Source organism: Thamnophis elegans, chromosome 9 (genome assembly GCF_009769535.1).
Source record: "Thamnophis elegans isolate rThaEle1 chromosome 9, rThaEle1.pri, whole genome shotgun sequence".
NCBI lineage: Eukaryota > Metazoa > Chordata > Lepidosauria > Squamata > Colubridae > Thamnophis > Thamnophis elegans.
The window spans coordinates 10,957,700-10,981,406 of NC_045549.1; the positions used below are offsets into that span (position 1 = coordinate 10,957,700).

The 23,707-nt window shown below is 45.2% G+C and overlaps 1 protein-coding gene across 1 annotated transcript in view; it reads right to left on the minus strand.

The window, feature by feature from the left end:
* Positions 1–3,801: 3,801 nt before the first annotated feature.
* SCD5 (stearoyl-CoA desaturase 5) overlaps positions 3,802–23,707 on the minus strand; it is a 36,126-nt gene continuing 16,220 nt past the window's right edge. The window contains exons 2-5 of the mRNA XM_032224569.1: positions 15,890–16,020; positions 13,086–13,291; positions 5,530–5,762; positions 3,802–4,146 (exon numbers count right to left, since the gene is read on the minus strand). Coding sequence (XP_032080460.1) covers positions 3,956–4,146; positions 5,530–5,762; positions 13,086–13,291; positions 15,890–16,020 — 761 coding nt within the window. The 3' untranslated portion in view covers positions 3,802–3,955. The remainder of the gene's footprint in view (positions 4,147–5,529; positions 5,763–13,085; positions 13,292–15,889; positions 16,021–23,707) is intronic.

Consider the following 23,707-nt stretch of genomic DNA (forward strand, 5'->3'; position numbering starts at 1 on the left):
CCCTGTTAAAAAGATTTAGTCTGCCCCTTTTCCATACTGTTCTTTGAATTACATTCTTTGCTTTTTTCAGTCACCATCTCTTGCAGCCAAGAACTTGTGGCCATTAAGCCCGCGGTCCCCAATCTTTCTGTGACCAGTGACCAGTGTCATAAAGGTAAAGGCTCCCCTCGCACACATGTGCTAGTCGTTCCCGACTCTAGAGGGTGGTGCTCATCTCCGTTTCAAAGCCGAAGAGCCAGCACTGTCCGAAGACGTCTCCGTGGTCATGGGACCGGCATGACTAAACGCCAAAGGCGCACGGAACGCTGTTACCTTCCCACCAAAGGTGGTTCCTATTTTTCTACTTGCATTTTTTACGTGCTTTCGAACTGCGAGGTTGGCAGAAGCTGGGACAAGTCACGGGAGCTCTCTCTGTTGCACAGCGCTAAGGATTCTAACCGCCGAACTGCCGACCTTTCTGATCGATAAGCTCAGCTTCTTAGCCACTAAGCCACCCTACTGACCAGTGTCATTGAAGACAATTTTCCCACGGATTGGGGGGGCAGGTGGGTGTCATCACTGAGGTCCAATGCAGACACAGATGGAGCTTTGCTTGCTTCCCCACTGCTTGTGCAGCTCGGTTCCTAACAGGCCACGGACCAGTACCACTAATCTGTGGCGACCCCTGCGCCAAGCAGAGCGACAAATGCAAAATTGCAGATTTTCTTGGCTGCTAGTTCACCGTATCAGATGCCTAGGCGCACCTGATGTGGTGTGCTGTAATCCTCCCAAAATTTATGCAGGAATCAATGTGCCCGTTTTTAAAAAAAAAAGTGCCACAGGAGTCCTGGGTTTTAATCATTTTCTCCAGCCTTCCTCTACAGAAACAGCAGGATAAAATCACAGGCATCGTTGTGGCTCTATTAAATAGTAAAAGCTAGAAGCAGGCAATTATCAGAAGAAGAGACAGAGAGAAAAAACATCTTACCGAGAACAATAATACTGAATCATGATCCGAGAGGAGGAGCCAATGTCGCAACGTTACATTGTGCGGATTCGAATCTCCGAATCTGCCGATGACACTTTTGCCCCTGGACGGTCCGGCAAGACCTAAACCGTCCCGAAGAGACGGTGACCAGGAAGACAATACTGAATCATGATCCCAATAAAGCTGGTTGGTGGGATAGCTATATTTTATAACATCTCTTAGAACTGATTATGTTTTAGGTCCTTTTGCTTTGGATAGGAGCACAGTTCGGGATGATCTCCTTGGAGCAATGTTTCTCCACCTTGGCCACTTTAAGATGGGTGGACTTCAACTCCCAGAATTCTTTGCTGGCTGGGGAATTCTGGGAGTTGAAGTCCACCCATCTTAAAGTGGCCAAGGTGGAGAAACACTGCCTTAGATCATGGAGATCATGTGATAATTTACAATAACTTTCCTATTTGCTTCACTGGAAGATGTAGCAACCGTTTTTCGTGGGTTCTTCTTCACAAACCGCCAAGTTACCCTTTATCTAAACAAGGGGGAGGGAATCTTTTTAAAGATATACAATAAAGAATCCCAAGGCCAAAGCAGAGTCAAAGACACGATAGAGCAAGTTTAAATTAAATAGTTGATTTCCTTTCACTAAAGAACGGCAAGTGCCTTCATTCTGTTAAGAGATGCATTGTGTAGCCAAGTAGTAGTACATTCAGAGTTTCTTCTTTCAGATAACATGAACTGGACTACCGTTTTTGGTATGAATGGGACAGTAGGAGTTAGCTTACAGTTCATTGCCAACTGGCGTGACCAGCGAGCATATTTACTACAGAGGATGAGGGCAAGGATACCAATTTGGAGAAGGACGGGGAATCGTCAGGAGGACTACATCAAATCAAATATGATTTCACTCGAATACTAAATAATATGCCATCTTCCCCCCCCCAAAATATGTTGTATTTAAGACAGCTTTAATTCTACAATCAATTCAGCTAAAACCAAGTGCAGACGGAGGTATTATACATTCTTTGGGGAGGTAGCAGGAGCTTTTTGGCTACCCTTTAAAGGAGGGGTCAGCAACCTGCAGCTATGGAGCCGCATGTGGCTCTTTCATCCCTCTGCTGCGGCTCCCTGTCACTCAAAATATGCGTCGCAATCGCCAATGTGCAACACTCGCTTTATTGAGCTTTTCGATGCCCGGTAGGCCAACCATAAATAAATCCAAGAAAAAAAAAGTTTCAGGAGAAAACAGAATGTCTAATTCAACTACATACTGTACGCTAGTTTTGTAGCCGCTCAGGAAATAGTCAGGCACCAGAAGGGTTTTTGTGGCTCCCGGTGTTTTCTTTTTGGTGGGAAATGGATCCAAATGGATTTTTGAGTGTTTAAGGTTGCCGACCCCTGCTTTAAAAGAAGATTGCCTACTGCTGATGAGCTTGTTTTGCCATGCATGACTGCAGGAGACTGTTGAGGCCATCCTAGAGCAGGGGTCTCCAACCTTGGCAACTTTAAGACTTGTGGACTTCAACTCCCAGAATTCCTCAGCCAGCTTGAGGAATCCAAGGATTGCCAAGGTTGGAGACGCTTGTCCTAGAGCATTCCTTCAAATCATAGAGAGCGTCCTGGAAGTTCAATGTACAGAGTGTTCAGCACAGCTAGTGACCTGTTTATGAGCTGAAGGGATGCTTTAGACCAGGTAAGTAAGCTGCCCAATTTTTCCTGGGCAGTTTTACATTCTACATCAGAGTGCAACATGTCAGGTGGACCTCTGGATGTCTAGAGGCAAAACCCGTTTGCTCCTGCATCACACTTTTGCATCTGACTCTGCCCCATGGTTGGTAGATCTCATGCTTTCAGTAGATCTAGCACCAGGGGTGGGCTACTGGGGTTCTACTGGGAGAACCTCTAGCTAAGATTCTGTGCAGTTCGGAGAACCCCCAAACCCCACTCCTGGATGGCCCCTCCCTCCCCTCCCAGGAGTCCCCACGCGGCCCATTTTAGGTGCAGGTAAGTGCAGGGTGTATGCGGAGGCTCAGGGAGGATGAAAAACGGGCCTACTGGACGTTTGGGAAACATTCCCATTTTTGGCCTCTAGAGGGCCTCTGGAGCCTGGGGAGGCCGTTTTCGCCCTCCCGGAGGCTCGAAGAAAACCTCTGGAGCCCGGGGAGGGCAAAAACACTCACCCCTATCATGGCGCAGGAGGCCGACTAGGCCACACCCACCCAGCAACCGGGCGGAGAACCCCTTGCTAAAATTGTTGAAGCCCACCCCTGTCTAGCACCCACAACCCCAAGGACTGCCCATCCAGCCTCTCCCAGCCAGAGGTGATTTCCAGATGTGTTGGACTCAAATGTCCAAAGGCTACAATTGCCTTTGGATTTATGGGGAACGAGAGTTCAACTCATCTGAAGGCAGTGGTGGGTTCCGGATCCCGTTGCAACCGGTACGCTGCGACGGAGCTGAGCGTCCACCTCGGGCATGCACACTGTGTACGCATGAGCACCCATCGCCCTGCAACGCTCCAGCTGCTCGGCGGAGGTCGCGCAGGCGCCGTATGCTGTGCACCCGTGTGCAAATGACCTGGTTGGCTTAAAAGCAGGTAAGGAATGAGGGCGGGCAGGTGGGCCCACCAAAAACACTGTTCTGGTATGGTGGCTGCTGCTCCCAGCTGCCACTGGTATGCCCGTACTGGGGCATACCAGCCCTAACCCACCACTGTCTGAAGGGCATTACGTTATGGGGAAAAATTGCAGGCTGGGACATTCATACCTTTCTTGGAAGTTGAATGAATATTTTAAAGTGTTTTTCTGCCATAGGAAAAAGGATTGCCCAGAGGAAAAACGACATTTCTCCAGAAATGAATTTGGCCATCGTTCCATGAAAAATACTACTTTCATTATAAGGGGAAGGTTTGGGACAGAAGCTGCCCCCTCAATGAAGAAACATACAAGCAACACATACAGCAGCATCAAAATTCAAGAGTCGGTTTGTTTCTCAAGTAGTGCCATCTCCAGTTCTCTCTTTGCGAGCTTTGATCATCTCCGACGGCGCTTGCTTTCTCTCGGTGACCAAACCCAACCAAAACATCAAGTCAATGAACCATGTGGTTGGGTTGAACTTCAAGCCAAGCTCGCTGGCTGAATAATCAAATGGAAAGGTATGGTGGTAATTATGGAAACCTTCTCCTGGAAAACAGAACCCAGGGGAAAGGAAAAGTAGGGTCAAAAGATGGAGAAAAGAGGGAGAAAATTTAGGTGTGTCTTATACACTGAATGTAGCGCCGCCCACCTGCTGCCCCCCCCCCACCTCCTTTGGCCTCTGCCTCCCAGCAATTTGCCTCTTTGCAGCAAACAGTGAACAGCCTGTTTCAGTTTCAGCTTCAGCACAGCCTGATTAGCACAAGCAGCTGATTGTCGGTTGGATTGGCCTACTGATGATCAGCTGTTTCAGGCTGCAGGGATTGCCATTGCCGTCTCCACGTGCCCTATTTTCCACCCATTCCGATTCCTGCCACCTGGAATGGGTGGAAAATGGGGCATGCAGAAGCTAAAAACAAGATATGGAGGCCGAAAATGGGGTGCGCAGAGGCAGCAATAGGCTATGGCAATCCCTGCAGCCTGAAACAGCTGATCGTTAGGAGGCCCAATGACCAACTGTTTGTGCTAATCAGGCTGTGTTGGAACTGAAACAGGCTGTTTGGTGTTTGCTGCAAGGAGGCAAATTGCTAGGAGGCAAAGGCAGAGGCCCCCAAAAGCTAAGTGCACCATACTTTGGAGTGTCGTATACTCCGAAAAATGTGGTATATTCTGTAATATATTGCGGACAGGGTGTCCAAAATGAAAAGTTCCAACAAGCCAATGTCCTGATTTCTTGTTCCCTTTACTTCTGTTTTCCACTTATGTTGGGTGATTAGATTTTATACTCTCAAAATGGAAACTGTTAGGAATATAATTGTAACGGTTGGGTTGACAATATATAAATCATGTAACAATGCTATACCTGTTTCTTTAAGTCATACTGTAAAATGTGATTGGTTGCTGTTTTCCTCATTTGGCCATAAGAGGGAGCCAGAATGACTGTTAGCTCTCTGTGTTTGTTAGATGCTGGGCTGATCTGATCTGAGTGTTTTGGAAGCTGGCTGTTAGAAAGTGCCGTGAGCTATTGTAAGTTTTGCAACTGCTAGCAAATTTTGAGTACTGAACTGATTATATGATACTGGACTATGTTATTTGGATTATCCCTTAACTGAGAGACATTGATGACTGACTGTCTTATCCGTGTATGACTTGGACTGTTTGATGGACTCTGATACCTCTATTTCCATGAAAGTAAAAGCCTATTTAAACTGCAGTGTCTCTGTATGCTGGTTTGTGTGTTCTCCAACACAGCTCTCACAACGCTTCCCTGAACATACTCGCTCTCCCAACGGGGAGCTTACCTAACAGAAACTACCGCCATCACGAACCTATGGATATCCCTGATCCTAAAATATTCTTAAAACAGTTTGGAGCAAAGCAACCTCAAGGCCTCACCCGCCCAACCAGGTGAACCAATTCTTGGCAACTCACCGATAGCTCCAAAAGTGACGAAGTGGTTCTGCCGAGGGTTGATGCTTTTGTCATAGGGCCTGTTCCCATACATGTGAGCCACACTATTGACCAACCATGTAACGTTGAGGGAGACGGTGTAGCGGAGAATAGAAGCCAAGAAGTAGGAATTCCATATGCTCTCGCCCCAGAAATGCCAAGGCACGATAGTAGGAATGACAAAACACATCAACACAACTGAACTTCTATAGTACCTGTGAAGGAAGAAAGAAAACCACAGGGGTGACTGGGTTATACGAAGCAATGTTTCCCTTAACCATAATTCCAGAGGAGTCGAGTGAGAAGGAAAGATAGTGAGAGATGTAGGATGATCAAAGGTCTGGACACCGAACCATATAGCGATAGCGATAGCACTTAGACTTATATACCGCTTTACAGTGATTTACAGCCCTCTCTAAGCGGTTTACAGAGTCAGCCCATTGCCCCCGGTAGTAAAAATTTTTTGAAACCCACCTGAGAAAATTTATGCCTCAATAATGAAGCTGTTCCAAGGATGGGCTAGAGAAGAACATGTGTCAATTGCATAGCAACTAAATAAGTAAAGGCTGGGTTGGATATTAAACTCTGAGTCTTCAAATTCAGAGTTTAATATCTGATTATTATTAAAGTGGGGGGAGGGGTCAATTTATTTCCCAAAGCACCTGAGAGCAAGAGAAGAAATCATGGATGGAAACTAATCAAGGAGAGAAGCGACCTGGGATTGAGGAGAAATTTCCTAACAGGGAGGACAATTAACCAGTGGTACAGAAATCGCCTTCAGGAGTTTTGGATGCTTCATTACTGGAAGGTTTTAAGAAGAAACTGGACAGTCACTGGTCTAAAATGGTATGGGGTCTTCTGCTTGAGCAAGAGGCCGGATGAGAAGAACTCCAATGTCCCTTCCAGCTCTATTCTGATTCAAATCTCTATCCAAGCCTTCTGCCATTTTCACAATGAACAGGACGATATGTTTTAACAGATTAACAGAGTTGGAAGGGACTCCCCAGCTGAGCAGTAGGCCCTATACCACTTCTGACAGACGGCGGTCCAGTCTCTTCTTGAAAGCCTCCAGTGATGAAGCTTCCACAACTTCCAAAGGCAACTTCTGTTCCATGGGTTGACTGTTCTCCAAGTTCCCTTCCAACTCTATCGTACTATGTTCTCCAGGTCTTCCAATGGTTCACCCATCACCACTGTTAACTGAGACCATCTAACCTTACTGTTGGGTATCCTCTACTTCTCTTCCCTTCCACCTTCCAGGGTTTTCCAGAAAATAAAATCTTCGCAAAATGCTTTCTGGAACTTAGCCCCCTACCTGCCAAAAGTTAGAATCGAATAACAGAGTTGGAAGGGACCTTGCAGGTCATCTAGTCCAGCCCTCTCCTCAAGCAGGAGACCTTACACTATTTCTGACAAATGGCTGTCCAGTCTCTTTTTGAAAGCCTCAAGTGATGAAGCTGCTACAACTTCTGAAGGCAACTTCTCTTCCATGGGTTGATTGTTCTCCCTGTCAGAAAATGTCTCCTTATTTCTAGGTTGAATCTCTCCTTGATCAGTTTCCATCTGTTATTCCTTGTCTGGCCTTCAGGTGCATTTCCTTGACACCTGTAAGCTTTTGATTATTATAATTTCTTTAGTTGATTCCCTTTATCTCTGCTCACCAGGAAATAAAAAGAATATTTCAACCCCCAGCTGGAGAAAAGAAAAAGGGGCACCTTTTTTTTCAGTTAACACTCCTAGATAAAATGTTTCGGCTAGGGAATCTATTAAAATGGCTCTCCTTCACCTCCTCAAAATATTTATCTCTCTGCAAGCTGCCATGAACTACACCTTTATCATTCAGGGCATTGTGTGCGTGGGGGGCATAAGAGTCTGTTCCTTTGTTTGGAACAATTCCTCTTGAAGTAATTGCAATTTGGTGATGATTTTTTCCTTGTCAGTGCAGAAGCTTGGAAAGCATTTATGCCCTACTCCCCCAAGAGATAAAATTCTGCATGAATTTCCCACGCCAGATCATGTTCACTCTTCCTTCCGCTGTGATCAGGTTTTCTTTCTTTTTAATGGGAACAAAGGGGTTTTCCTTCTGGCTCAAAAATAAATAAATAAAGACAATTTCCTAAGGCGTAGCAACTTGCTGCATAAGGATTCATGGCTTGTTCGCTAAAAATGTATTGATCTTTAAGGTGTTATAAGATTCCCAGTTGCAATGGATGGCTGTGAAAATTGGACCGTAAGAAAGGCGGAGCGCCAAAGAATTGATGCCTTTGAACTATGGAGCTGGAGAAGATTCCTGTGAGTCCCTTGGACTGCAAGGCGATCAAACCGGTCAGTCCTAGAAGAGATCAACCCTGACTGCTCTTTAGAAGGCCAGATCCTGAAGATGAGGCTCAAATTCTTGGGCCACCTAATGAGAAGGAAGGACTCACTGGAGAAGAGCCTCATGCTGGGAACGATGGAGGGCAAAAGAAGAAGAGGATGACAGAGAATGAGGTGGCTGGATGGAGTCACTGAAGCATTCGGCATGAGCTTGAATGGACTCCAGAGGATGGTAGAGGACAGGAAGGCCTGGAGGAACATGGTCCATGGGGTCGCGATGGGTCGGACACGACTTCGCAACTAACAACAACAAAGATTCTTCATTCTTCTCTGAATGGAGCAATACAGCTGTCTTGCTGGAAATTCCTTATTTAGCTTGGAAACCTCTGGAAAACAAGGTTCCCTTCCTTCTCCAAAGCTTTCTCTGTTTTTCTGGACCCTCTTGCTTTCCATGGTTCTGTTGGAAGAAATGTCCTTCTGGGTTCAGTTCCAAGTGGGGGAAAAGACACTGGAATCATGGTGGCTGCTTGGAAAGATGGTTTTAATGGTGGACAGGATCACATGCTTCAAAGATCTTGGTCGAAGAAAAAAAGGGAAGAGATGCTGAGAGTCCCTGGGTTTTATGCCCTCTCTGGGCTTTTGAATTGGAGCTTGTATTCTGATTGGTTGTCAGGCTCCCATGGGGCCAAGCAGGGGCAACCTTGTAGGCTGTCCTGAGTCCCAAGCTTGGTTGACTCTTGCTGGGTGATGATGTAATGAAACGGCTTTGGGATTCCTATTATGGCTCTGCCTGAAGGAGGTAGATCTTCGTTATGTAGAATAGACTGGCTCATTGACAAAGGTTTGTGGGGGGTAGGTTTCTGCCTCTCTTTTAGGGGGAAATATTCTTCCCTTTTAATAGTTCCTAAAATATTCCATTTTTCTAGGAGAGGGTGGTTGCTAACTTCCTACAGTTCAAATCCCCTCTCCGCCACTTAAGTTCACTGGATGTCTCTCCCTCTTTCAACCCACTTAGACTACTTTGTGGGGTTTGTGGCTATGGGAATAAAACCCCCTGGTGAAAATGTGAGACATAAATGTATCCAAGAAACGAATAAAAGGACAGTTTGGGGTTGTTTAAGTCTTAATGGGGGTGGGTGGGTGGGTGGGATTAATAATAGAAGCATTGTGCAACTCACTGTGTTTGAGAGAGAGAGATCTGTTTGAGCCCATTCTTCCTAAAAGCATCTTTTTAACGTTTTAAATCCATTTTTAATGCTTTAAATGTTTGTGGGGTTTCCCCCCTGCCTTCCTTCCATGCTGAGATATTCTTAGAGCTGCTTTTCAGCCTGGTTTCTTTTGTTATCCAGATCTATTCATTTCATTCTTTCCTTTTCTTTCCTTTTGAAGTAGGGCTCAGGTAAGAAACAAAGCAGGAATTGTGGCTAAATTCAGTTGTTCCCAGCAGTATTAGGTAAGGTAAAGGTTTCCCTTGCACAGATGTGCTAGTCGTTCCCGACTCCAGGGGGCAGTGCTTATCTCCGTTTCAAAGCCGAAGAGCCAGCGCTGTCCGAAGACGTCTCTGTGGTCATGTGGCCGGCAGAATGCCGAAGACGCACGGAACGCTGTTACCTTCCTGTTGTGTCCTCGAACATTCGACCGGCAGCCGCCGAAGAACCAGGAAGAAGCCCTGATTGGTTCAGGCGCGCCTGCCGGCCGGTGGGAACAACACAGCCCTCCCACTGGTTCTCCGCCTGACAGCATAAATAGCTGTCAGGCGGGGTTTGTTCTCTATTCTGTTTTACTAGTGTCGTTGAGAGTTAATAAACAGTTAGTTGCACCCTCTGCCTCCTCAGTTATTAATCGCCACAAAAACATAAAACTTTCCACCAAAGGTGGGGCCTATTTTTCTACTTGCATTTTTATGTGCTTTCAAACTGCTAGGTTGGCAGAAGCTGGGACAGTGTCAAGGGAGCTCACTCCAGTACGCAGCGCTAGGGATTCAAACCGCCAAACTGCCCACCTTTTCAATCGACAAGCTCAGTGTCTTAGTTCCTGAGCCAACGCATCACCCAGCAGCAGTGGTGGGTTTCAAAAATTGTTGGAACCTACTCTGTGGGTGTGGCCTCCTTTGTGGGAGTGGCTTGCCACCCATGTGACCGGATATGAAATTATGAATTAGTACTTAAGTTGGTTCCACCACAAAACCGCGGACGACAAAATCGCGGTCGACGAAAGCGCGTATGTGACGTCATCACAGCGCGACGAAAAAGATTGAAAAATGTAAAAATAAAGCGAAAACCTTACCCTAACCCCCCCAAACCTAACCCTAAACCTAACCCTAAACCTAACCCTTAACCTAACCCTAAACCTAACCCTAAACCTAACCCTTAACCTAACGAAAAAACTAACGCTAACCCTTAACCTAACGCTAAACGTAACGCTAACGCTCTAAACCTAACCCTAACCCTTAACCTAACCCTAACCCTAACGCTAAACCTAACCCTTACCTTTATGTGAATCGGCTTGCTGTAATTTAATTTTTATTTCAATTTTTCGATCTTTTTCGCCGCGTTGTGATGACGTCACATACACGATTTCGTCGACCGCGCTTTTGTGGAACGTGGTTTTGACGGGTCACGCTTAAGTCAGTCCAAGTAGCTATTCAGAAACTCTGGCATTGAAGCACGCAAGTCTTAAAGCTGTCAAGTTACAAGATCCTTGCCAGTGGTGGGTTTCAAAAAAATTTGGAACCTCTTCTGTAGGTGTGGCCTGCTTTCCGGGTCCACTGGTGGAACCTCTTCTAACCGGTTCGGTAGATTTGACGAACCGGTTCTATCAAATAGGTGCGAACTGGTAGGAACCCACCTCTGCCCAGCAGTATTAGCGACTGATTATTTCTGTCAGAGATCAATGCACCTGTAAGGTCCTTAGAATTAGAAATCGTTCCCCCCCTAAAAATTCAGCAAGTCCAACTATCACCGTAGTTTTCAGACTGGCTAATAATCATGGACAAAGTCATTTATTTATGCAGGAATTGATTCCAATTCCCAATTGTGTCATCATTTATAAGAGAGATTTGCATATTTTATATAAATTTTAGCTAATGGGAGATTGTTCTGTTGGAAGTTAAAACCCACCCCCTCTCCTAGAATAATGAAATATTTTAGAGATATACTAAAAAGACAAAATATTTCTCCTAAAAGAGAAGTAGAAACTCAGAGAAGCAAAAACTCAGAATCCCACCTTTGTTAAGGCCTGAGACAGTCTATTCTACATAACAAAGATCTACCCCGTTTCATTCTCCTTCATTGCACCATCCACCGAGTTTCAACCAAACTTGGCACACGGACAACCTACAAAGCTAGCTAAGGCCTCTGGGTCCTGGGAGCAACCAATCAGGATACTCTTCCTGTGCCCCAGGAAGTTAAAAGCTCAGAGAGGGCATAAAACCCAAGGATTCTCAGCATCTTTTCCCTTTTCTGTTCAGGAGCTCAAGCCTTGGGATCCTGCCCATCATTAAGCCATCTTTCCAAGCAGCCTCCATGTTTCCGGTGTCTTTTTCCCCACTTGGAACTGAACCCAGATGGACATTCCTTCTAACAGTTCTTTCAACTTTCCATTAGCTTTGCACTCAACTCTGTGCAGTAATTAATGTATCGTGGCCACCATAACAACCCTATAAATAGCATTTGTTTGTTAAATTCACAAATCCTCTCCTTCATGGATTTGCACCTCTGAAAAACCACTAATGCAACTATAAAAGCACTTAGTTGGAAAATGTTAATTATCATAAGAGTCATTGAGTTGGAAGGGACCCTGGGGATCATCTAAACCAGGGATCAGCAACCATAAATATTCAAAGAGCCATTTGGACCCGTTTCACACTAGGAGCCACAAAACCCTTCTTGTGCCCGATTATTTCCTGAGCGACCACAAAACCAACATATGTAGTTGAATTAAACATTCTGTTTTCTTCTGAAGCTTTTTCTTTTCGTGGATATATCCATGGTTGGCCTGCCTGGGGTTGAAAAGCTCAATAAGTCGTGTGCCAGTGTGTGTATCGCACATTGATGGTTGTGACGCATATTTTGAGCGACAGGGAGCCGCAGCAGAGGGATGAAAGAGCCACACGTGGCTGCAGAGCCGTGGGTTGCTGATCCCTGGTCCAAACCAATGTTTCTCCAGATTGAGAAGCTTAAGATGGGTGGACTTCAACTGCAAGCTTTGCTGGCTAGGGAATTCTGGGAGTTGAAGTCTATCCATCTTAAACTTGCCTAGATGGAAAAACACAGATCTAATCCAATCCTCTGCCCAATTACAATCCCAATAGCTGGCTAACTTTGACTTGAAGACCTGTTATGATAGACCACCAGTGTATCTCCAGCCCAGTGGTGGGTTTCAATTTTTTTTAAAACCTCTTCTGTAGGTATGGCTTGCTTTGTGGGAGTGGCTTTCCAGCCATGTGACTGGGTGGGAGTGGCTTTCCAGCCATGTGACTGAATGGGAGTGGCTTATCAGCCATGTGACTGGGTGGGCATGGCCAACTTGTAAAATGTGGTGAAACTCAGTTAACAATGCTCTTGCTTAGCAACCAAAATGTTGGCTCAGAAACTCTGGCATTTGAAGCACGCAAGTCTTAAAGCTGTCCAGTTACAAGATTCTCGCACCCCTAACCCTTTAGAAAAAAATGCCCATGGATGTTCAAACTTTACAGCTTTAAGACTTGTGGACTTCAACTCCTAGAATTCCTCCTCCAGTCATGTTGGCTCAGGAACTCTGGCATTGAAGTGTGCAAGTCTTAAAACTATCAAGTTACAAGATCCTTGCACCCCTAACCCTTTAGAAAAAAAACCCCGGGGGTGTTCAAACTTGACAGCTTTAAGACTTGTGGACTTCAACTCCCAGAATTCCTCCTCCAGTCATGTTGGCTCAGGAACTTTGGCATTGAAGTGTGCAAGTCTTAAAGCTGTCAAGTTACAAGACCCTTGCACCCCTAACCCTTTAGAAAAAAAAACCCAGGGGTGTTCAAACTTGACAGCTTTAAGACTTGTGGACTTCAACTCCCAGAATTCCTCCTCCCGCTCTTCAACTTGATGATGTGAGGACGGGCGGGGGGAGGGAGCTGGAACTGGTTCTAAACGGCACTGTAGATTTTTGGAACCTCTTCTATAGAAGAGGTTAGAACTGGCAGGAACCCACCCCTGCTCCAGCCCCTACTCATGTTTACCGTTATCACTCACTTTCTCTGGAAGGTTACCACCGGATCCTCCAACAAATCATTGAAATCCAGTTTTCTTCCTTTCTCAATGACATCGCGATGCTTCCGAACGAAGAGCCAGCCGATATGGGAGAAAAAGAACCCTCGCTGGGCGTTATGCGGGTCAGCATCCGTCTCGGAATATTTGTGATGCACTCGGTGGTCTCGGGCCCACTCAAAAATATCATTCTGCACAAAAGAGAAGAAGAAAAATTAAGTGTCATCCTGGTATCGTGGACCTCGCTTGCCCATGTTGCATTTTAAAGCAGGCAGCATTGTCGATGGCGATTGGAGTGGATGCGGTGGCCTAGAGGTAGCAAGCAGGAGGCTGTGAGTTCAATCCTAGGTAAAGGCAGATATTTCTCTCTCTCTCTCTCTCTGGGCACACGGGGAATATATCTGCTGAACAGAACTCTGCATTGGCGACAGGAAGGGCATCCGGCCATTAAATCATTCTGCGAGCTCCATTCAGTTGTCCAGACGCCATTCCACAAGGGATAATGGAGTCGTCAAATGAAGATGATGATTGTCTGTGGAGATTCTCAGTCATCCGTCACGGTTGTCCCAAAGGTGCTTTTTCAAAAAGCAACCGGACTTCATTTGTTTTTCCTTGAGGATGTGTTTCACTTCTCATCCAAGAAGCTTCTTCAGTTCTGAGGAACAAGAAGCAAAAACCTCTTCAAAGAAAAACAAAGAAAGGTCACTTGCCTTTTGAAAAAGCATCCTTGGGACAAGCCACAGCATTGTTTGTCGGAAAAAACATCTGTTTATGTCAAGTACTATCAAAGATAGCAGCTGGCTTAGTCTCCAAAGAAAATTCCCCTCAGGCTATTCTGTTGCTTCTACCTCCTCTGAGACTTCAGAAGTATTTTTACCTCACACACCTGAGGAGGAGAGCAGGTGGGCTTATTTTTAACATATAAATACCGTAGCAGGTGCAGACATCTCTCACCCTATAGCAGGGGTCAGCAACCATAAACCCTCAAAGAGCCATTTGGACCCGTTTCCCACAGAAACGAAAACACCGGGAGCCACAAAACCCTTCCTGTGCTGACTATTTCCTCAGCGACCACAAAACTAGCATATGTAATTGAGATAAATGTTCTGTTTTCTTCTTCTTCTTGGTTTTATCCATGCCTACCGGGGGTCGAAAAGCTCAATAAATTGCATCCCGGCGGGTGTCGCACATTGGCGTTTGTGACACATATTTTGAGCGACAGGGAGCCGCAGAAGAGGGATGAAAGAGCCACATGCAGCTCCAGAACCGCAGGTTGCTGACCCCTGTCCTATAGCCTATGTCGTTTAAAATACTTCTCTGTTATAGAGCCACGAAACCAACATCTTCAGTGGCATCTTAAATTTTATCTGGATAATAAAAACTGGAAAATAAATAATTCTGCAAATCATGTTGCTGGTTGATCCTGTACAATCTCAAGTACCGTATATTCCGCCGTATAAGGCGACTGGGTGCATAAGATGACCCCCTACTTTCAGGCACCCGCAAGCCAGCTGAAGGCCTCCGCACTGCCGGGCTTTCGTAGTTTGAGCTCAGCGTCTTCCTCCTCCAGACCGCCAGCCAGACCTTACTAAGCCATCCCAGCGCTCATCCATCCACGTGCCCAGGCGAGGAGCGCCGAGGTTATCGATTAAAAGGCCGGCGTCTGCGCTGGTGGTGGCGCGGCTTTTTGCTTGGCGGCGTTGTTTTTTCTTTTCTTTCATTTTTTTGGTATTCCCGGCGTATAAGATGACCCCCAATTTTTGAAATAATTTTTTGGGTTTAAAAAGTCGTCTTATACGTCGGAAAATACGGTATGCCCGCTCAGGATAAAACTGAATTCACAATCCCTTTATTTATGTACATGGTATTTTTTTTTCTTCCTCTGCACCCATTTTCTCTCTCACACACAAACTATAATTATCATTTATAACAATCTCGGTGACAATAGCAGAAGCTACTTGTAAGCCTGATTCCAGCCCAAGGGACATTTCAGTTGTGGACAATAACATGCCTGAAGAGCAGAGTTACGTCTTTCTCAGACTATAAGCAGCCCCATCCATTGAGCCTTTGCCCCTTACAGGGTGGAAGCGTTAAAGTCCAGGTAGTCCTCAACTTACAACCACAAATTTCTATTACTAAACAAGGTGGTTGTTAAGTGAGCTAATGTAAGAGAAAGAGAGGCAGAGCCTGGGGATGGAGTCAAGAAAGGAATTAGCCTGGAATCATCAGGTTGTCACAAGCGGCCTTAGTGCTGACTATTAATTGACTAAATTCTTGTTTATGAGCAATAAGTCAGCTTAAATGGAACCTAACATGTGGTCTTGATGCTTCATGCCCGACAGTTGCACCTGGTTTTACAATGTTTTTTTGCCAGAGTTATTAATCTCAATCACTGCAGTTGTTAAGTGAACTCTCAGCATGATAGGCTGGGGAATTCTGGGAGTTGAACTCCACAGGTCCCTAACAGTGGTCGGTTCTGTGGACGTGGCTTTGTGGGTGTGGCAGGGCTAGGATACTGCAAAATCCCCATTCCCTCCCCACCCCACTAACCTGCTTTCCAGCTCCATTCTCCTGTTCAGGGCAAGAAAAGAAGATCCGCCGGTAGGAAGCAGGGGCGGGGCCAGCCTATTTGCTGGTTCTCCGAACTACTCAAAATTTCTGCTACCGATTCTCCAGAACCCGTCAGAACTGGCTGAATACCACCTCTGGTCCTCAGGTTGCCAAGGTTGGTCTTATACGATTGCTCAAGAACAGTTCAACAGTTGTGTGAATCCATTCTAAATACCCACCTGAAATGCCATTGAATTGGCTGCAGCCAAAAATATCCGCAGAGGCAGTCTGGCTTTGTAAGATCTGTGACTCCACAAGCGATGGGCACCCGCTGTCACACCCAGGGCACACACCAGGAAACATATGTATGCTGAAAACATGATGGAAAAATGAAAGAAGGAGAGGTTAGGAAAGCACCAAACCTCTGTGTGGTTATTAAAGTACAGCTCATACTATCAGTGCTTCTATAGCAGGGTATCAAACTTGATTTCATTGAGGGCCGCATCAGGGTTGTGTGGGTGAGACATGGGGCATGCCTGGGGGCATGACCAGCTTAACGTCACTCGTGTTGGGGTGGCTATGATGGCCGGAGTGCTCTGTCAGCAAAAATGGGCTCATTAGCTCTGCTTTCGGCTGAGCTGGCCTCCTGCAAATCTTTGGCAGAGGAAACGGAGCTCATGAGAGCCACATGCGGCCCTCCTGTGCTCCATTTTTGCTGGCAGAAGCACTGTAGGCTGGTCCTTCTCTGTTTCCAGGGCAGCCCCGTGGGCCAGATCTAAGCACCCTGCAGGCTGGATCCAGCCCACTGGCCTTGAGTTTGACACTCCGGCTCTATAGCCACAGCATGTAATACTTTGCTGGGACTTCTAATTTAATCCATCTAGCCTATTGAGTTCTCATAAAAACTGCAAATTTTTATAAAAATATAGAACCTGGCAACCAATTCTCACAGAACGTTTGAAAATTAGACAGTTTCACCTCTCATTAGCCATGTTTTCTTCCTCCACTCCAGAGGTGGGTTCCTACCAGTTGGGCCCAGTTCAGCCGAGTTGGTAGTAACTCAGTCGGACATGAGCCCTAAACGGTTCTATCCCCGCGGCTGCCATCTTGATTTTCTGCATGCGCAGAACATTCTTCTTTGCAAAAAATGATTTTTCCCCCTTTTCTAACATTGTGCGCATGTGCAGACCATTTTAGATGCAAATGTGCACACGTGTCTGGCATGAGTGTATGCGAATCAAACGCGTGTGCGCAAAATGTTTTGCATGCTGAAACCGGTAGTAATGCCGGGAGGACACTACCACTGCTCCACTCACTAGAAAATTCTCCATGCCTACCTTTCCCCCTCTAACGGAGGCAGAAAAAAATGGATGCTTTAAAGCAGGATTATTTCTTGACTCACCTAGAAATGTCCACCCACAACACATTTCCTCTTTCTGAGCAAGGAGCACAATGCCACGATGGCAATTCACAAGGCAGCTATGTTTTCTGCACTGAAAAGCTACCTCGTCATATTTCACAGGTGGTTCTCGACTTAGAACCAAAATGGGGGCCCAAATTCTTGTTGCCAAGCGAGTCAATTAAGTGAGCTTTGCCCCATTTTCATGACTTCGATTGCCACAGTTGCTAAGTGAATTGTTTCAGTTGTCAAGTTGGTAAAACGGTTGCTAAGTGAATCTCGCTTCCCCATCGACTTTGTTTGTCAGCAACAGAAAGTTTGAACTCGGTTGTGGTCGTAAGATGAAGCGCTATCTGTATTTTCCCTGTTTCTTTGCATGTACACCAGAGGTGTCAAACTCAAGCTCATTGAGGGCCGCATCGGGGTTGTGTTTGACCTTGGAGGGGCTGGGGGGGAGGCATGACCAGGGTGAACGTGGCCAGCATGACATTCGTGTCAGGGGTACCTGTGGTAGCGCAAGGGCTCTGCCCGCAAAAATGGGTTTGCAAACTCCGTTTCCAGCTGCGACAGCCTCCTGCAATCCTCTGCCAGCAATAACGCCACTCCATTTTTGCTGGCAGAGGCACCATGGACTGGTCCTTCACTGTTTCCAGGGTGGCCCTGCAGACCAGAACAATGCACCCCCAAAAAGATTGAGAAGTGGGGTTGCCAACCCTGACCCTACAAATGTTGGATTTTCTCATTTTAAATTCATACTCGTTTTAGAATAGAATAGAATACTTTATTGGCCAAGTGTGATTGGACCCACAAGGAATTTGCCTTTGGTGCATATGATCTCAGTGTACAGATAAATTCGTCAAGAACCATAAGGTACACCGCTTAATGATAGTCCTAGGGTACAAATAAGCAATCAGGAAACAATCAAAATCAATATAAATTGTAAGGATACAAGCAGCAAAGTTACAGTCCTGCAGTCATAAGTGGGAGGAGATGGGTGATAGGAACGCTGAGAAGATGAATAGTAATAGTAATGCAGCCTTAGTGAATAGTTTGACAGTGTTGAGGGAATTATTTGTTAAGCAGAGTGATGGCGTTTGGGAAAAACTGGTGTGTTCTATACCGTTGGTTTTTTTCTCCAAAAAATGTTTGTATTTTTTATTCTCTTACATATCTTTGAAGTATACATTCACATAATTGTTATTCTTCTTTACATTTGTCATTCTTATACATTTATTATTTCATTTTATAGGTTATAATATACAGTTTGGGTTGCTTTATTTACAATCCCTTCCGCCTGTTGTAACACCACCTTATTTTCCCTTTCTTTTCTCCCCCCCTTCTCTCCTTCCTTCCTTCTCTCCTTCCCCTTCCTTCTTCCCTTACCTTTCTCCTACTCCTACTCTTCCTCTTCCCCTACCTACCCTCTCTCTTTCTCTTTCTCTCCCTCCTCTCCTTCTCTCCTTACCTCTTTCTTCTTTCCCCCATCTTCCTTTCATTCTCTCCTCCTCTCTCTCTTTCTTTTTCTATCGTTGTTGGTGTCTATTTCAAAACTCATTTATGTTTCCTTGGGATGGTATTTACGCAAACCCAGATATAATTTAGTATCATTTCTTATTTCCTTACCTTCATTAATCAACCCTAGTTATGCCCCCCCACCTTTATATCTCGCTCTTGAATATATACTTATATATTTTATATTTTATACACTGTCGTTTTGAGGGTAAGAGTTGAAACAATTTATGTCCAGGATGTGAGGGGTCTGTAAATATTTTCACGGCCGTGTTTTTGACTCCTGCAGTGTTCAGGTCCTCAATGGAAGGCAGGTTGGCAGTAATTGTTTTTTTCTGCAGTTCTGATTATCCTCTGACGTCTGTGTCTGTCTTGTTTTTCCTTCTGATCTCTCGGTGGGCCAAGGAGAATATTAATTTGCAACATGGCTGATACAGTCTTAAATGCTTTATTTAAAAAACAGAGAAAGTACTGTAGTTTCTTAGCAAAGGTGTGCTAAAAGTTGCGCCAATTAGCAGGTTCCCAGGGACTGTCAAAGATCAAACCTAACCTAGTTATAAAAGGAACAAACTGCAATGATCTCAAAAGAGAGAGGGAGGGAGAGAGAGAGAGATAAAAATAGGAGGGATGAAATGAATCAGTGATGTGCTTCTGACAAGTTGTGGATTTGAAAAGGACAGGAGTTTATCTGTGGGCTTGTTTAAGACCTACAGTGCACCAGTTGCCCTGACAACGAGCAAATGAGGATTTTTGTAATCCTACAGAGGCTTCCACAGGGGTAATTTAAAAAAAGAAAAATTCAAGATGGGAGCCACAAGATAGAAGCCCTTGGGTTTTATTCGGACTGATGTGTTTTTGACTTGATGTTCTATGTTTTGAAGAAATGATGGTTTAATCCTGTTCCCCTTTGCAAACAGAAAATTAAAGCCTTCAAAAAGAAAAAAAAATATAGGTACCCGCTTTCCCTGAAAATAAGACCTCCCTGGATAATAAGCCCAATTGGGCTTTTGAGAGCATGCGCTAAAATAAGCCCTTCCCTGAAAATAAGCCCTCCCCAAAAATATTGCATCACAGCAGCAGCCAAGAGGTGACCACGCTCGCCTCCTCCTGCGCCTCAAAAATAATAAGACTTCCCCCCAAATAAGGCCAAGCGCTTATTTCAGGGTTCAAAAGAAAATAAGACCCTTTCTTATTTTTGGGGAAACACGGTAGTTCTGGACTCACAACCACAAATATCTGTTGCTAAGCGAGAGAGTTAAGTGAATTTTGCCCCATTTTATGACCTTTTGCCAACGTTCCAAGTAATGCATCCGTTGAAAGCAGAATTGCAAGGCAAGTAGATTCCTCAAAGAACAATTTATCGGATACATCATATTGGCACAACTGGTGAAAACCAACTCTGAAAGTTCCCGTGGTTTTCACCTAATTAAAAAGTGAAAGTTCCCCTCCTCCCCAAGTCAACAGTCAGATTGTTCAATAGAGGTGCAGCCTGGTTGCTTGGTTACTCTGCTCCTCCTCTTCCCCGCCACCTGTTGAAATGTCCTTGGTTCCCACAGTAAATTTTTTTTGTTTTGAGTACAAAACCACAGCTAACTATTTCCCCCCCACCGCTGGTCTTGTGGCAACTCTGAAGTAGTAAAGATGGCCTCAGCCAGGCTGGCTTCCAGGTTGACACCTTTCTTGCCACTGTGAATCACTGCAGCGGTTAAGTTAATAACATGGTTGCTAAATGAATCTGGCTTCCCCGTTGACTTTGCTTGTCTGAAGGTCACAAAAGAGGATCACGCGATCCCAGGACTCTGCAAAAGTCATAAATATGAGCCCGTTGGCAAGCGGCTGAATTTTGATCATGCGATCATGGGAATGCTCAGGTGGAAAACGGTCATAAATCACTTTTTTCAGGGCCGTTGTAACTTCAAACAGCCATTGAATGAATTGTTGTAAATCGAGAATTAGAACATTTTGTAAATCATCTTAGAAGAAGCTTTCATACCAGTGATGGATTCCTACCGGTTTGAACCAGTTTGGCAGTAGCTTGGTGGCCTGGCTCGCTGGAACCCAAACTGGTTCTCCTGGCAGCGCTGTAGGTGCCGCCATCTTGTTTTTTGCTTCTGCGCATGCCCAGAGCAATTTTAGTTGTACTGTGCATGTGCGCACAGCATGCATCAAGCGCACACATGCACGGGGCACATCCCTGAGCGAACCAACCAGCATTAGTCTCTGCCAGAACTCACCTCTGATTCATACCTCTGATCTAGTGGTGGGATTCAGCCGGTTCGCACCTATTCGAGAGAACCGATTATTAACTTTCTAAGCAGTTCGGAGAACCGGTTGTTGGAATAAATTTTATTTTGTTTTTTTCCACTTTACAGGGCTAATCCTGTAAGGAAGGCAGGAAGGAAACATTCTGGTGTTGTTTCTAGCCTAATCCTTATTGCCCTGCTTACAGAAACTGCCTCTCTGGTTAGCCCTTATTACATTGTAACAGCTAAGGTGAAGTGCCCATCGATGGTGATCACATTAATAGATTAGCAGATTAAGAGAGTTGGAAGAGACCTTGTAGGTCACCTAATCCAACCCCCGGCCCAAACCTACACCATTTCTGACAGATGGCAATCCAGTCTCTTCTTGAAAGCTTCCAGGGATGAAGCTCCCACAACTTCCGAAGGCAACTTCTGTTCCATTGGTTGATTGCTCTGTCAGAAAATTTCTCCTTGTTTTCAGATTGAATCTCTGCTTGATCAGTTTCCATTCATTATTCCTTGTCTGACCTTCAGGTGCTTTGGAAAATAGCTTGACTTCCCTCCCCTCTGTGGCAGCCCCTCAAATATTGGAAGACTGCTATCCTGTCTCCCCTGGTCCTTCTCTTCACTAGACTAGCCAGGCCCAGTTCCTGCAACCATTCTTCATATGTTTTAGCCTCCAGTCCCTCATCATCTTGGTTGCACATTATCCTAAGATGCTGCAACCATCGTAATAGCAATAGCACTTAGACATATACCGCTTCACAGTCCTTTATAGCCCTCGCTAAGCATATTTTACAGAGTCGGCTTATTTCCCTCAATAATCTGGGTCATCATTTTACCGACCTCGGAAGGATGGAAGGTTGAGTAAACCTTGAGCCTGGTGAGAATTGAACTACCAAATTGCTTGCACCCGGCAGTCAGCAGAAGTAGCCTGCAATACTGCACTCTAACCACTGTGCTACCACATGTTATATACTTGGTTGGCCAAGTGCATTAATAACAACAATGAGGCAGTAACAGGAAAGAGGTTTAACACTGCCATAAGAATAGTTAGGTGCAGCAAATGCCTGAAGTCTTTAGAGATGGATATTTTGGACACATTTAAAAAGATTGGGCCAATCTATTCATAAACAAAACATTTTCAGCTCCAGCAGATGGGATTTAGAATTTGCATTCCCCCCCACCCAAATTCTAAGAACAGGACATGACCTCCAAGATATAATAGTGTTGGAAGAAATATCTATCTGGTTCAGTTCCAAAAATCCATCCATTCTTAAGCCAAGGGATCGGCCACCCCAGAAACATTCTTCTGTCAGTAAAGTTTTTGGAATCAAAATAAACCTTCTTTCCTTGCATCTGGTCAACCTCCATTTTATTTCCAGCGCCTTTCTCCCAGCTTGGAACCAAACTGGATTTTTCTTCCAACAAAATGCAAGATGCCATTACTAACCCTGGAACTGTTCCCAGGTTGCTGAATGTAGCTAATGCTACAAATCACACAATCGATGTTTAATAATCAAGTTACTTGACGAAGGTCAGGTCCTTGGCTTTGAGAAGTGCATTAAAGATCTCAGCTTTCATTAATATTTGGGATAAAGCAGAGGTTGACAAACAGCACAAACTAGAATCCTGATATTGGTGATTTATAAGGTTTGGATTCCTTTTAGCTTGCAAACTGATGAACCCAAGAAATGTGCAATTTGTAGACATGTCAAAAATCACAAACATTTGTCAGTGTAGAACAGGGGTGTCAAACTTTCCAGGGTGGCCCCGCAGTCCAGATCTAAGCATCCCACGGGCCGGATCCGGCCCACGGGCCTTAAGTTTGACATCACATTTTGTTACCACCAGTTCACCTTGCGTGCGCCCAACCTTCCGCGCATGCGCCAGGCCTAAAAAATATGCCTAAATAGGACAGCATACACCTGGGGTGGATGGGTTCAGCCAGTTTGGACCAGTTCACCCTCGATTTCCATTACTGGTTCAGGTGAACTGGTCCGAACTGTCGGAATACCACAGTGGTGGGTTTCAAAAATTGTTCGAACCTACTCTGTGGGTGTGGCCTCCTTTGTGGGAGTGGCTTGCTGCCCATGTGACCAGATGGGAGTGGCTTGCTGCCCATGTGACCAGATGGGAGTGGCTTGCCGCTCATGTGAAGATGCCAACGGCACTTGTCAGAACCACCTTAAATTACCTCACACACAGCACTGGCATGCATAAGAATAGGATGGAAACTTGTTTTTTAAAAGGCATCTTTGGTTTGCGTTAAAACAACTTCAACACACGGAATGTTCTGATTGCACCACAAACGCAGTAGTCGTCCTTCCCTTTCACAGAGGCACTGAGTTTTATAAATATGAGCATGATAGTGTAGAATAATCATATCCAAGGACCAGTGGTGGGTTTCATAATTTTTTGGAACCTCTTCTGTAGGTGTGGCCTGCTTTCCGGGTCCACTGGTGGAACCTCTTCTAACCGGTTCGGTAGATTTGACGAACCAGTTCTACCGAATAGGTGCGAACTGGTAGGAACCACCTCTGGAATACCACCTCTGTCCCTGTACAGGACATGACTTAAAATGAGTACTGTTCAGTCTAGGTTTGCTCAAACAGCTTAAAGTTTTGCTTTATGTTGTTCCCTTGGGCATCACATGTCAAAAATTGGCTTGCTCTGATTGGACAGGGATGGCTACCATCTTCATTTGACCCTCCCCAGGAATGTTTAATAAATCCACGGTCTGACTAACTAACTTCTAACTTCAAAAACAAATTGCCTCAGGATACGCCAATGGATATACAGGCCACTTATTATACAGACGCACCGGAGTATAAGACGCACCAGGATTTTGAAGAGGTAATTTTTTTAAAAAAAAAGGGTTTTGCACTCTGCAGACCTCTCAAACC